Here is a 13,996-nt window from a genome sequence, read left to right on the forward strand (position 1 = left end):
AGGCTGGTCTTGAACTCCTGACCTCAGGTGATCCACCCACCTCGGCCTCCCAAAGTGCTGGGATTACAGGTGTGAGCCACCGTGCCCGGCCTTGTGTTATGAGCTATTTATAAAATCTGAATATATTTATCTTTGTTTTAGAAAAATTGCGTTATAACCTAGAATCTATCCCTACTCCTGCCCCCCAATATCCCAGCCTACTAAGAAAGCTAAAGTCCTTTAATTATTTGTGACTGTATTTTTGCACTAATATTTTTAAGATATGCAAAAGAATATGCACAATGACAAAACCTTGTAAATACTGCAATCAGACAAATTTCTTTTACCAAAAGCATGGGAACAATAGGTTGCTTCTTACTGCAAACACAGACATGACCATCTTAAACATTAAACTGTGAAATGACATTGGGAGAAGAGGAGGGGAGGCAGGCTATGAACCTGTTAAGGTGCTGCTATCACATCCTCAACAGAGAGGCAAGGTAACAAAGACAACCCAGCAGCCTAGGTTTCATTTGCATGTGACTCAAACTACTTCCCACCTTGACAGCTTCACAAGAGGATGGCTGGGGACTGGGATGCACTCCAGTCCCCACGCCAGCCTTAGCCCATGTCTTGTCACTGACCACTCATGGCAGCCATGGAGGTGCATTCACCAGGTGCATCTGGGCAGGCCCACAGGAAAGCCTTGCGGAGTCATGCATTCATATTGCATGGTTTAAAGAGAAACTTGTATAATATCCTTGAACACATCCAGCTCTGTAGTCAAAATCTCTAACAGAATCCTTGAGAATGTGCGAGCTTATCTCAGTACCCAGAGCTCCTGGCAGCAGGGGGACATGTGGGCACCAGGCAAGGCCTACTGCCGCCGTTCTCTCTCAGGCAGCCCCACCTAGGGCAGATCCTGCCCCGAGAGTGTCTACAAAGCCCCATCCAGATGGGAAGGAGACAGGCCCAGGCGATGGTCAGTTCACTGCCTAGGTTCAGAGATGTCTCCATACCCACCAGAAATGATCTATCCTGTTGGATTCTGGACACAATCCCAGAATCAGGACTTGAGTGTATTCACCTACCCTCTTAAAGGGACTCATGTCCTCCCCACTTCCATCCTGAATCCACTGTGGTCCCACTTCTCACCAGTTCTTCCTAGTCAACCAAGAGACAGCCACGTCCAGTCACACACAGGAACACCAAAATCTCTTTAGGTAAACCAAGGCAGAGGAACTGGAGGGAATGGTTACTTCAGTGACAAGTTATAAAACCAACCAGACTTCCAAAAAAACTACATTTCAGATTTAGGCTGGAAAGGAACGTATGTTCTGTGAACTGGCTTATGTCAGGTGGAGGATGCCAGGAGTTCTGCCAACTAAAGACAGTATTTTAAGAAATTCTTAAGTCCATCAATGTCACACTTCCCATTTCACAACAGAATCATCACTACAGCGCGCTCCTCAAACACCCCCACAGAAAGGTAGGAAGATCCGATGTGTGTTTGAAAACATCCTTGACTCTTACAGAAATTCCATACTGAAGAACTGAAAGTGTCCTTTGTAATGGGAAAATGTCTGTTTGTCTAAAAGAAGCCTAAAAAACATTGTATAAAGGCAGAAAAATAATAATTCAAAGGTAAAATCCATTTACTTGGCAACAATGAACTAAGCATGACCTCCCCTAGAAGAGAAAACAGATTAAAAAAAAACTTTAAGAGGTACTTATATGAAACAACGTCCAGGAAAAAAAAAATAGAGCTAGAAGAGAAGGGGTAAGAATAAATGATATTAACAACTATAACATTTTCCACAAAATAAGAATTAGGGTCTTCCTTTTGGATAAATCAACTGAATTAACACCTTTATATGAGGTGTTTAAAACTTTGTGAACAAGTAAATACCCTATATCACACTTTTGCTAGTGCACCCTTTAGCGGAAGCAGTCACAGGTGTTCTCAACAGTACTAACTCCTGGAGTCAAGGTCTACACATTTAAAAACCTCCCCCACGTGGCCGGGCGCAGAGGCTCAGGCCTGTAATCCCAGCACTTTGGGAGGCCGAGGCAGGCAGATCACGAAGTCAGGAAATCGAGACCATCCTGGCCAACATGGTGAAACCCCGTCTCAACTAAAAATACAAAACTAGCTGGGTGTGGCTGCAGGCACCTGTAATCCCAGCTACTCAAGAGGCTGAGGCAGGAAAATTGCTTGAACCTGGGAGGCGGAGGTTGCAGTGAGCTGAGATTGCGCCACTGCACTTAAGCCTGGTGACAGAGCAAGACTCCGTCTCAAAAACAAACAAAAGTCTCCCATGTGAAAAAGGTGTCCAAATGGTCACCAGTATTGCCCCCAGGTAAAACAAACAAAAAAACACTGCTTCTACTAACTACAGATGATGATACAGGCTAAAATTTTTTTTAAAATCAAGAACAAAGCTCAAAATAAGTGGCAGTCAATTATCCATAATATAAAGTTTTTATAGGTCAAATTACAGGCTATTGATGAGTGGCCTCCTAATACATTTCAACAATTAAATGTCCAAAGACAACAATGGGCTCTGCAAGGGCAATGGCTCCATGCTCTTACTCAGTTCACCCTGCAAATTGCATGACAGCCTTTTACATGAGTGCTGGGATCGCTCCCATGCGCCAAGTGACAAAAGATGTTGTTTAAAAATTACCTTTAACTTTGACCTAAAACGCACAAGGGGAGTACAGAAACACACTACATCGATTGAAACCTATGTTAATAATATTTAGGTGAGACTATCTCAAAGTCTATAAATAATCCCTATTTTAGCATTGTTTTAAAGTCTGCTCATAAAATTCCTTTGCTGCCTCCTACTGTATTATTTAAGTGCCATTACTTAAATTCAATCATAAAACAAATGAAAAATGGGAAAGGAGAAACAATGAAAGGTCACAACTAGGCAACAGTATTCATTTCCAGAATTAGCATGTAGTTATAACAAGTCACTTTGTCTTTTTTAAAAAATACGGTGTGGAAGGGGAGGGCGTGGGCAGAAAAGGGGGTTAAGAAAACATCATTACCCTCCTTGCATAGTAAGCGTTAAACTCGTCTCCGATTCGCCGCAACTCTTGGGCGATCCGTATCTCCGGGCGCATATCTGCAGGTTCAGCCTGCCTCCTGGAAGCTGCATCAGAACAAACAAAACAAAAATCACACTGTGGTCCATGGATCACTGGGAAAGTTCCAAAGATAAGTCTCCAAAGACAAGCCCATCTCACACACTCTTTCACGTTTCTGGGAGCTCCCTGACTTCAAGAACTACAGCCATGTATTAAAGGTTAGAGTGGCACAGTCTTCTACATAACTCTGGTTAAAGAATACAAGATATAGAATAAAATTTCCTTTTTCAAAACTGGAGATTCAGAATTGCTGAATTCATTCCGACCCATTCATACAGACTTCCATTTCAAGAAGCTACTCACAAGAAAATGGAAAATCCTGCCAAAGAAATAGGCTTGAAACATGATTATAACAGAACAATTTAGTTTTTCAGTAAAATAATCATTCTGATCTTATTACAAGGTAAAAATTCCTATATAACTTTCAAACATTATCTAAAAATATGAGGTGAAATGGCTGTCCCATTCAAAGTCAAATAAGCGAAACCCCGAGAAACCTGAATGAGTTGGTTTCTATGAAAGCAGGTACGATGATACAGACAGCTGTCTTCAGAAGGGCTACCCCAGGGCCAAAGGAAAGCATAATTGCATGTTTTGTCTCAATATTAATGCATCCAATCAAGATGAGCTCAAGTCTGCAAACACCACATGGAGAGAAAAAATGTTTTTGGGTCTAAGAGCAAAGGCATTTCTGAAAGGAGAAGAGAGAGGGAGGACTGCCCTTTCATTAAGCTGTCACTAACATTCACACCCAGTACATTCATCTGTGTACTAATGAAACCATTAAAAGCCATGTGACAGCCAAAATTGAAGGAGAACAAAAATGTGAGTTGTCAAAAGATCCCATTATGCATTAGGAAGATTATATTCTCCATGTGCCACCAGGAAAGCATTACACTCAGAGGCTAACAGTTCAGTAACGTGTACAGGAAACGAGATAAAATTCTTGGATTTCCACCACTATTCACGTGTAACTTATGCTAACTTACTGTAAAAACGGGCACACCATACTCACAATTAAACACACGTATTACGTTTTCACCAGAACAAAATATGTAAAAACCTATGATAATAGGATATTGCAATAATAAGGAACATAACTTCCTGTTTTTTTTGTTGTTGTAAAAGGCCGGTAAAACTGACACTGATTCAGAGCTCTATAAAAGCACTTGAAAGTGAACACTTTGAAGAGTTTTTGCCAATTCCTCTAAAATCTCTTGCCTCATCTTCTCTGACCCCAGCCCCTTCCCAAGTGAATTTAACAATAATCCCACAAAGGGAGGAACTGCTGTAGGAAGCCCTGGTGGAGAAGCACGAAGGCTGATGAACAGGAAACTTTTAGGATGTCAGGCATGGCCTCTGAATACAGCCAATCATACAAAATTTACTTTGATTGTACCTGTGTCACACAAATGTTTCTAACAAATCTGTAAAAAGTCTTAAAATTAGTTTTTGAACTAAACTGGGAGAAAACAAAATCTCTGGGTAGATGGGATACCAGGTGATGCTGATGTCATAGTTCCTTTCCCTGGGCTTACCGCCCTTTAAAGAGCTACTCTTTTTAAGTGTTCATTCCCTGATTTAGAAGCTTTTAACAAGTCAGTTTACCCTTAGGGGAAGAAGAAAAGTGTGTTTTGTTTGGGCACCCACTGCACAAGGGTCTCATGCAATCCTCCTAAAGGAGATGCGCCTACCCTTACACACAAGTGAACGGTCAGCCAGCAAGACACCATCACTCACCTCTCCTGAACTTCAAGCTCCACCTGTTTCCCTCTACACATGACTGACAGAGAAAACTGCCTTCAACCCCGGAGTCAGAAGTGAAGAAAACACCAATTATCAAAAGGATATCTGTGAACTACACATTGATGTTTCATAAAGTTGGCAGACTGGTAAAAATTGCAGGCCAAGTTACCCAATACTTAATACATCAATGATATTCACAAATCCACTCAACAAACACAAACACTCACATGCCTGACATTGTTCTAGGAGGTGCTCTGGGTATAGCAACAACAGAGGCCATGCCCTGCTCCCACGGGGCTTACCTTCTTGTGGATTAACCGCTTGATTTCAACTAACTGCTAAATTTCTTTGGGACAAGGAGACATATTTTATACTTTTTATAAGACAAAACAAAAATAACTCCCCCCATCAATCTCCCCCAACTCGTAAATAAAGTCCACTGGATTCTCTTTAACATCTTGGCTTGTGTCTGTGGTTTAGAAGCTTCCACGGCTTGTGCTTGGGCTGGCAATTGCAAACACCACCAAATACCATCAAAGGGCAGTCTCTGTCAGAAGCCAACCTATCAAAACTAGCACTTAGTGAATATATTCAACATAGCCAGCAGGTAGGAGCTTTTAACAAGTCAGCCAATTTCAACTTATTCATCTTGAGAGATAAATGCCCTGCTAGCTTTGGCAGAAGCAAATAAGCAAATGGCCTGTTTCTTGTACAAAAAGAAAAGTTCAGTAGTTAACATTAATTAGCCTAAATAAATTCATGGATATAAACACATCCCTAAGCTCTGGCAGGGAGAAATGGAGGGGGTGTGTGTGTGTGTGTGTGTGTGTGTGTGTGAGATACAGGAGGCTGTACTGTTGTGTGTCTGTGTGTCTGTGTGTGTGTGTGTGTGTGTGTGTATGTGTGTATGTGAGATATAGGAGGCTGTACTCTGGCAGGGAGAAATGGAGGGTGTGGGGGTGTGTGTGTGTGTGTGTGTGTGTATGTGAGATACAGGAGGCTGTACTGTTGTGTGTCTGTGTGTGTGTGTGTGTGTGTGTGTGTATGTGTGTATGTGAGATATAGGAGGCTGTACTGTTACAAGTCCCTAAGCAACTCTGATGCAGATGGTTTCCCAACCAGACCCTGGTGGGCAAAAGGTAAGAAACCATGGCAATGCCCTGGAGCCCTGAGACATTATCTTTAGCATTTCAGAGTTAGGAGAGTTGTATTAACCAAAGATAATGGTTTAGAGACTAGGCTTATACTGGAATTGCATATACTGGAATTGGCAACAGCTACAGATTACTAAGATAGCTATCAACTGTACTTAGGTGTCGTTTTAAAAAGTTATTATGGAAATAGATACTATAAATTCACTTTGCAAAAAAGACTGATCTGTGAGGGCTACTCTAACTAGCACCTATCACTTTTTTTTTTTTTTTTAAAGCCAGTGTTTTTTTGAGAAGCAAATATAGTTATTTCTTGAATCTGTAAACCTAAAAGTAATGGCAAACATCCTGCAATAAAACCTAGCTAGTATGCACACAGTAGTACATGGCTATGAAGACTACATGACAAAAACACTTATTTTGACTACTTTAGCCCTATTTCTAGATTTTAAAAGGGTAGTTTTAATCTGTTAATACAGTGCAACATAAAGTTCAATTATTTCTTAAGTGACAAAATACCTTCTATGGGGATAGAGGAAGCCTCTCTTTAACTTCATGACTAATTTAATGTTAGTGAGTCTCACACCACATGACATCCACCAGAACAAATGAATGGGGTCTGGAAGCCCCACAGTGGCACTGATCAGCACGAGAATTAAGTTTTTTATTTCCTTTAGCATCGGTTTGCTTTGCCACCACGATGGCAAAGGGATCCACTGGAATGGTCTTCCAAAAGTGTGCCTGGAGCCCATGGGGTTTGGGATACAGAAATCTCCAAACACACGTTGCTCCACCCTCACTCCTAGAATCTTACCTGGATACTCAACCCAATTCCTCCCATCCTAACATATTCGAGCTATCAAAAAGATAGCTTAGGTTGACATTTCTAGTTTATGAGGAAAGTAAGTACCAAGCATAAATATTTTATTTTGCTATCTGCAATATGTCTGACTGTCATAAATGTTGATACCTGGTCAATAAAATGGCTTTATTTGAAATGAAAGCTCTTACTCCGTAGGAAGATCAAATTTTTAACTTGGCAATTTTATGAGAACATAAAAAATTCTTCAAAGGGGAAATTCTGATGAGGTGCATTTTTACCCACAGAAAAGGTAGTTTCAGCATTTATGAAAGTACTTCACTCCATAAACCCGGCACTAATTTTTTTTTTTTAAAGCACAATAAAATATAAAGTGCTCTCGAGGTAAAGCAGCTCCAAAGCTGCAATCTGCAGCAAAAGCTCCAATCCTGCAAGCAGCAGACTCAGGCAGAGGGGACTTCCGAGGCAGGTCCATGTTTTCTTTCTCTTTACTTGTTTAAAAAAAAAAAACAACCCACTAATCAAAACTTTTATAATGCAATGTGTCGTATACAAGCAATTTTTTCCAAAAGTGTGCCCCCGGAATCTTCAAACTTCTTAGAAATCATGTTTTGAAGTCCAGAACTTACTGGTAACATTATTTCCTATGGGAAAATACCATGAAGCATTCTTAATCCATTTTTGGAGGAGTGGGGAGGGCATTTTCCAACACCAAGGAACCTCAGTTGTACTCAAAGGTGCATGTTTCTTAACAAACTATTCTGGCTCAGCAACAGACTTTTAAACTCAAAGTAATTTAAAATCTTAAAAGTTCAACAACTGAAAAATTAATACCGTGGTTAAGTGGTTGATAGTGAAATCAGGCTGGGGCTTTCACAAAGGACTTTCTGTAGCGCCAGCAGCCACGGCAGGAAATTTATCTTTTTTAAAGAGAGATTTGTCAATTCATAATGAGCTCTGTATCAGTCAGGCTAAACTTTCTGATTTCTCTTTAATGTCCAAGAGCTTCTACTCCAAAAGCCTCTACCCCAGTGCTCCAAGGAAATGAAGTCACATCATGACATTCTCTCTCCAAAACCCAGTCGTTCTCTGTGACGATGCCATAAAGTGACATCTAATGACAGGTGTGTGTACTGGGTGGCAGGGGCATGCCACACACAAGCATCCTCAACTGCGCCTCAGTCTGGGAACGAGGCTGGTGCGACCCTCATTTCCGAGGGACAGCTGCTGCTTTAGTTCCCGTCTTATCATTACTGGAGTTTCAAGTGTAGTACCAGAAACCAAATTAAAACTCACGGGAACGCTTCACTCTGTACTGTTTCCAGATGTTCAGATATCTACAAACACTCGGGTAGAATCAAGATTAGATTTTCAAGTAATCGGCGTGAATTAAGCTTTGAATCGATAGTCAACTCAGAACTGAGAGAGGATTTTACACACAGAATAGAACATACTTTGTCAAAAAGTGCACATTCTGTCTGGCACTTGTGGGAAACAGCCAGGCACAGCCGGGGACTGCAGGGCTGTGAGGAGAAAGAAGGCCTGTCCTTCAGACCTTGCAGGGCTGTCTACCTTTACGCTCCGGACAGAGTCTGCTTTAACCACCAAAAGCAATTAAGGATCCTGTAAAGGGCCATTTCTTCGTGGAGTCTGAAACCAGCTTTCAACCAATTCCAAGAGCTACTCCGAACACGTTTAGAGAAGATACTGCCTCTGTCTGCAGGTGGGCTCTCTGAAGCTGACATTCCCTTAGAGAAAGAAAAATTCCACGACGTTTATTCAACTTTGTAAGTCTCCATCTTTAAATATCTTCAGAAATCTCTTTCTAAATTCAGAGTTATCCAAAGCTTACAAGAGGAGGGACGCCACAGACCAGCCCGCTAATGTTTCCTTATGAGACTCACCTGTGTGATGGAACGGTTTCTAGTCCCAGTTAGCTATAAGGCAAAGGACAGCAACGCCATCAGCGTTTGCGGTAAATGCTATCGGAATAACGGTTGAAATCCTCAACTCTGATGGTTCTCGGAAATAAAATAAGCAAGAAACCAACGACACACACACACCTCCCTCCAGGTCTATTTCTCACTTACATCATTTTATTTTTTGGCAATCCCAATCAATTCCGCTGAGCCACTGGATGAAAATAAAAGTTATGAGAAATAAAGTGACAGGATTAGTACTCAAAGTTTCCTCAATCTGTCTCCCTGGAACACATTTGTGTCAAAAGCCTGGGCAGTCACATGAATTCAAGACGGTGTTTCAAAAACAGCTGCTGGAATAAAATACTATCAATAATAAAGTTTATGAGATGAGGCCAGTGTTTTCATACTTATTCTTTCAACGTGCACTGCCCACTGCCTTTATGGGGCCATGGTCAAAAGAAACAGCTTTCATCAATTTCCAGCCTGACCATTTGGAAACTGACAGTAAACCAAGGCTGTGAAGTTGGACAGAAGTCTGGAAACTAGTGTTCATGAGATTTTTTTCCCTCTTTCACTATTATCTGTCCCTTATAATAAAAACACAAGTCTAAAGACATTAAGATTAATGCGTTATGCCTTTTTACTCATTTCTCATTCAACATTAGAACTAATTATCCATGTCACCAGAGCTGTCCCCGACACACATATTAACATATTTACTAGCAGCTGGAGACAAGCCAGGAACAAACCCAGACTGAGCTGTGTGTGATTCTTATATTCAAGGACATCCCCAGCTGAGTCATGACAGAAGCCCAGCATCTTGTACCATGTGGGAGACCTGGGCAGGAGCCCTCTAAGACTCCCAGCCTGTGTGTCCGCTTCCTGGGACAGATCCACATTTCCTAAGGCACTGCTGTGCTCGCTGAAGAACACCGAGTGCTACAAAGTTATTCCTCATAGGGAATTGAAATGTTCCCTTCTAAGCCCCACCTCAATCTTGATTCCGCCCCTGTGACTATCAAGGAAATCTATGATCCCTCTCAATCACCACCCCGCTTTTCGTCAGTGAACCTGTGCCAAATCTGGTCCGAAACCAGTTCTTTCCATGTGCCTTTTATGACATCCCCTGGGAAGCCCCTTGACCACCTGGCCCCATCTTGGTGTGCTCCTGAAATCGCTGCTCTGAATAGTATGTGACAGTGTTCTGCCCTCGGTGTTCTGCTGGGGACGGACACAGGACACTGAATACTGCTACCGCTCCTTAGTTTTTCTACACCAATCTTCGGCCCAGTCTGTCTCTGGGACAGCTGCAGCTCCATTTCTATAGCTTTAGATTACTTTCAGGGGATTAAAAGTGTCTGACCTGTGCCATTTTATTCTGAAAAACAAAAATAATCCCAAAACTAAGGACAGCCAAAAGAAGACCAACCCTGAACTTACTTTAGTGCAAAAACACAAACCCCTATATTTCTTCTACTGATAACGTAAACTATCCAATTTATTTCCCCATAAGAAAACTATATACAATGGTTCACTTAAGACCATTCTTTAGAATTAAAATGGTTAATCTGAAGTTACTGTAAGTTGTTTCCAGCCAAAAAACCAGATCTGGGCAACAGGGGAGGGAGATGAGAATTTAAACTAAAAATATAAGAATTTCTGATGACACAATCAGTGTGGCTTCCTCTATGAAATTTAAAACCAGTAGCAGGAAACTGGTGATTAACATCTTTTCTCCTAAACTCACATTAAGGTCTCCAGTATTCCTGTTTTCACCTCCATGATAACAAAGACCAAGACTCAGGTCAAAAACAACAGCAAAAACAGAATCCTAAAAAGCTACCCCTTCGGCAGTTTTTAAAACAAAAATGGAAAAAGCCTATCAATTTTATGTACATGGTTAAAACTTACAATGGTGATATACAAAGTGAAGTACAACTTAACACAGGTGTGATTACTGATAACACACTGTAGAGCTGAGACATAACGAAAGCTTCTCACTTAAAGTCACAAAAGGCAGCTGCTTCTTTTTATCCCATTTTGAATAAAAAGGAAAGCTTTTCACCTTGATTATGCTAAGCATTCGAGCGGCCACTGAACTTCCCTATGAAGGGCAATTCCGAGGGAGGATCCAGTGGCCTCATCTGTAAACCACAAAAATGTTGTATAAATAAATTGTGCCATGTCTTCCCAGACAGATGACTTTTTTTTTCACAGAAGGAAAAGAACGGGAGGTAAAGTCTTCCTTAGCACAAGTGCACGTTAAGGATGTATAGAATTCTGTGCTGAAAGACTGTGTTCTGGTGCTTTTGAAAGTCTTCTATGTGTTTGGGTTCACACATTCCTCCTCCTCCTCCTCCCCGATGCCCCCACTTTCCAGGGCAAACACAGCTGCTACCCAGTGAGTCTGTATCCTAGACGAGAAACACACTGTGTGATACAGGTAGAATTGAGATTGTTCTGGCCGGGTGCAGTGGCTCACACCCGTAATCCTAGCACTTTGGGAGACTGAGGCGGGCAGATCACTTGAGGTCAGGAGTTCGAGACCAGCCTGGCCAACATGGTGAAAACGCGTCTCTACTAAAAAAATACAAAAATTCACCAGGCTTGGTGGCACCTGCTTCTAATCCCAGCTACTCAGGAGGCTGAGGCAGGAGAATCCCGTGAACCTGGGAGGCGGAAGTTGTAGTGAGCTGAGATCGCGCCATTGCACTCCAGCCTGGGTGACAAGAGCGAAACTCCGTCTCAAAAACAAGAAACCAAAAAAAAAAACACAAGAATTGGGATTGTTCTAACTCAATGTAGGCCAGTTCCCCATAGGCACCAACTCCCCACACTGCTGTGACCACTGCGGAAGGGCCATGGCCCTAACACTGAGATTTCCAGGCAGGCTGAGGCATTTGCCCCAGGGTTGTTAACAGCCCTATGGGAGGACCAAGGCTGGGCTGGGTCACCTGCTGGAACCTCCCACTCCACACCTTACACTAGAGGAGCAGAGGAACGCAAAGATGAGTCAACACCGTGTACAGTGTATGCCAGGCTTTCTTTGCAGAGGACAGAGTTCTAAGCTCCAAATGAGCACACTAGTGAAATCCAAGTGAAAAGAGAAGGAACTGCTGGCACTCATATATTGCATTAAATGCCAATGAGAGTATCTTTAAATCAACAAATATTGCACTCATGCTATGTATCAAACTTTTTCTTAAGTTGGTAAGTTGCTTTGACTTATTTAGTAGAATTTATGCTCAAGTATCAGTAAAAATGAGGTGTAAACTCACACATATACTAACATTGTATCTATTCAGAATTCACTACTAGACTACTTCAGGTTAATGCCTTTTTCAAGGGACCAAATAACAGACAAATCAACAAGAAAATACACTTACTCTTTTCTCCACCACACTTAATCCCACAGAAAAGTAACTCACTCAACAAATCAGGTTGTTGAGCTTGGCTCACCTCAGACACCTTCGCAGATGCACATGCCTAAGAGAAAATCAGATTCCATCCACTTAAGCTGCCTTCTTTAAAAAAAAGTATCCAACCACTCCTTAAGTCTTCTATAAATTGCTAATAGTAAAATGTTTTAGGAACTGGAATGGGAAGCATGTTATGACCCAGTAATACATTATATTTTGGGGAGAAAAGGCCCCAAGGTAAATAGCTGAAATCCTTACATTGAACATATTTCCATTTAACACACACTCTTATCAGCTTGAAATGATTTTTTTTTTTTTAATTTTAGCTTCAAAACCATTTCACTCCTAAGAAAGGGAAGTCCAAACTAAACCAACCATTATGTACCGTGCAGAGGGCAGTCTGCCAGCACCAAAGACACAAGTTCAACCTGGTGGTCCAACACCAAGCACAGCCCAGACTCATGTCCAAATCCCCAAGTTCGGTTTCCTCACTCTGAAAGTAATGTCAAGTCCCCACTGCAAGGTTTGCAGACACAGCACTTGCAGTCAACTGGCTGGCAATGACTGTGAGCGCAGATGTGTGACTGAAAGGGAGACGTGCTCCATGGGAAGCCCTCACTCCTGCCTCGTGGTCCACACAGAAAGGCAGAACAGGAGAGCTGCATGCCAGCAGCCCTGTCTCAGGGCTATTTCTCGCCACACCTGTCTTCGCAAACCACAACTCTACTCACGAATCATGTGGATCTGGTCCAAGGCAGAGAAGAGAAAATACAAAGCACATTTTGGTTTCCCAGAGGACATTGGGGAAACAAATTCATTCTAAGCAGATACTTAAAACCACGAAGGCCTGGCCTCTTACAAACGGGTTAAACTGGGTAAACGTTGTTTGTACTGACTGTTTACTTCTGCTACCTCATAGTGTGTGAAAAAAGGTTACCAAGAAGGATCCATAACTCACTCACTCAGAAATACCAGAATTTTGATTATCAATGGCCAATAGTCTGTTTAACTGCCTTCTCACTAAAGGAGTTTAATTACCTCAGGGAAGAAGGAAAAAGCAGTTGTAGAAGTCTTAATTTCATTCACACAATGAACACTCCTAAGGTTAAATCAACGAGCAACCAATGTACCCCTTATTCTGGGAAAAAGTACTAAGTTTGGATTGCAAGAAAAAGTACTTGAGTCTGTGTCTCACATCTCAAGACACATTTTGAACTATAGTCAAGTTTCTGCCAAATCAAATGGGCCGTCTCCAGCAGGTGTCCCCAACTCAGCCCCAATTCAGAGAGAGCTGGGGTGCGGCGGGTTTCCAGATGTCTCTCCATGATTTACCCAAGAAGCTGAGGTTCTTCTCAGGTGATGTTCGGTTCACTGGCAGGTTAGCGGTGATTCAGACCTCCTCTTCCCAACCCCTCCAGGCCAGTTTCTAGAAAAGATGTTCTTTTTTGCTTGCTTGTTTGTTCTGGGACCCAGGAGATTAGAACTGTAGTAGCATTTCCAGATGAATTCACTTCCCTAGAAGTTTCCTATACTCCTGGAACGACAACTCCTTTCCACGGAAAGCAGTACAGAGCACTTCATTACAGTCATGCTCACTAACCTGCCAGGGCTGAGGGCTCACTGAGGGGCAAGGGAAGACTGCTGTGTGAGTTTCCACCAGGCGCCTTCTGTCGATTTGCTTATGGAAAAACTCCCCATGACCCTCAGAGGTGAGCACTATGAACTCACTTGATGGCTGAGGAAGCTGAAGCTCAGACAGACTCACTGCTCCACCCAGGTTCCATGCAGGGTGGGCAGGACTGG

General features: G+C 42.2%; 1 protein-coding gene across 3 annotated transcripts in view; it reads right to left on the bottom strand.

Annotated features, from left to right (window-relative positions):
- Positions 1-13,996, bottom strand: part of BCL2L11 (BCL2-like 11 (apoptosis facilitator)) — a 44,617-nt gene that overhangs the window by 12,751 nt on the left and 17,870 nt on the right. The window contains exons 3-5 of one of the 3 annotated variants that reach the window (XM_011980523.1): positions 10,840-10,918; positions 8,757-8,789; positions 7,010-7,343 (exon numbers count right to left, since the gene is read on the bottom strand). The exons of 1 other annotated variant lie outside the window; for it this stretch is intronic. In XM_011980523.1, coding sequence (XP_011835913.1) covers positions 10,845-10,918 — 74 coding nt within the window. In that variant the 3' untranslated portion in view covers positions 7,010-7,343; positions 8,757-8,789; positions 10,840-10,844. Of the gene's footprint in view, positions 1-3,036; positions 3,141-7,009; positions 7,344-8,756; positions 8,790-10,839; positions 10,919-13,996 lie in introns of those variants that run through there. One more of the 3 variants, XM_011980522.1, reaches the window with a different exon arrangement.

The sequence above is a fragment of the Mandrillus leucophaeus genome, unplaced genomic scaffold (assembly GCF_000951045.1).
Source record: "Mandrillus leucophaeus isolate KB7577 unplaced genomic scaffold, Mleu.le_1.0 Scaffold214, whole genome shotgun sequence".
Classification (NCBI taxonomy): domain Eukaryota; kingdom Metazoa; phylum Chordata; class Mammalia; order Primates; family Cercopithecidae; genus Mandrillus; species Mandrillus leucophaeus.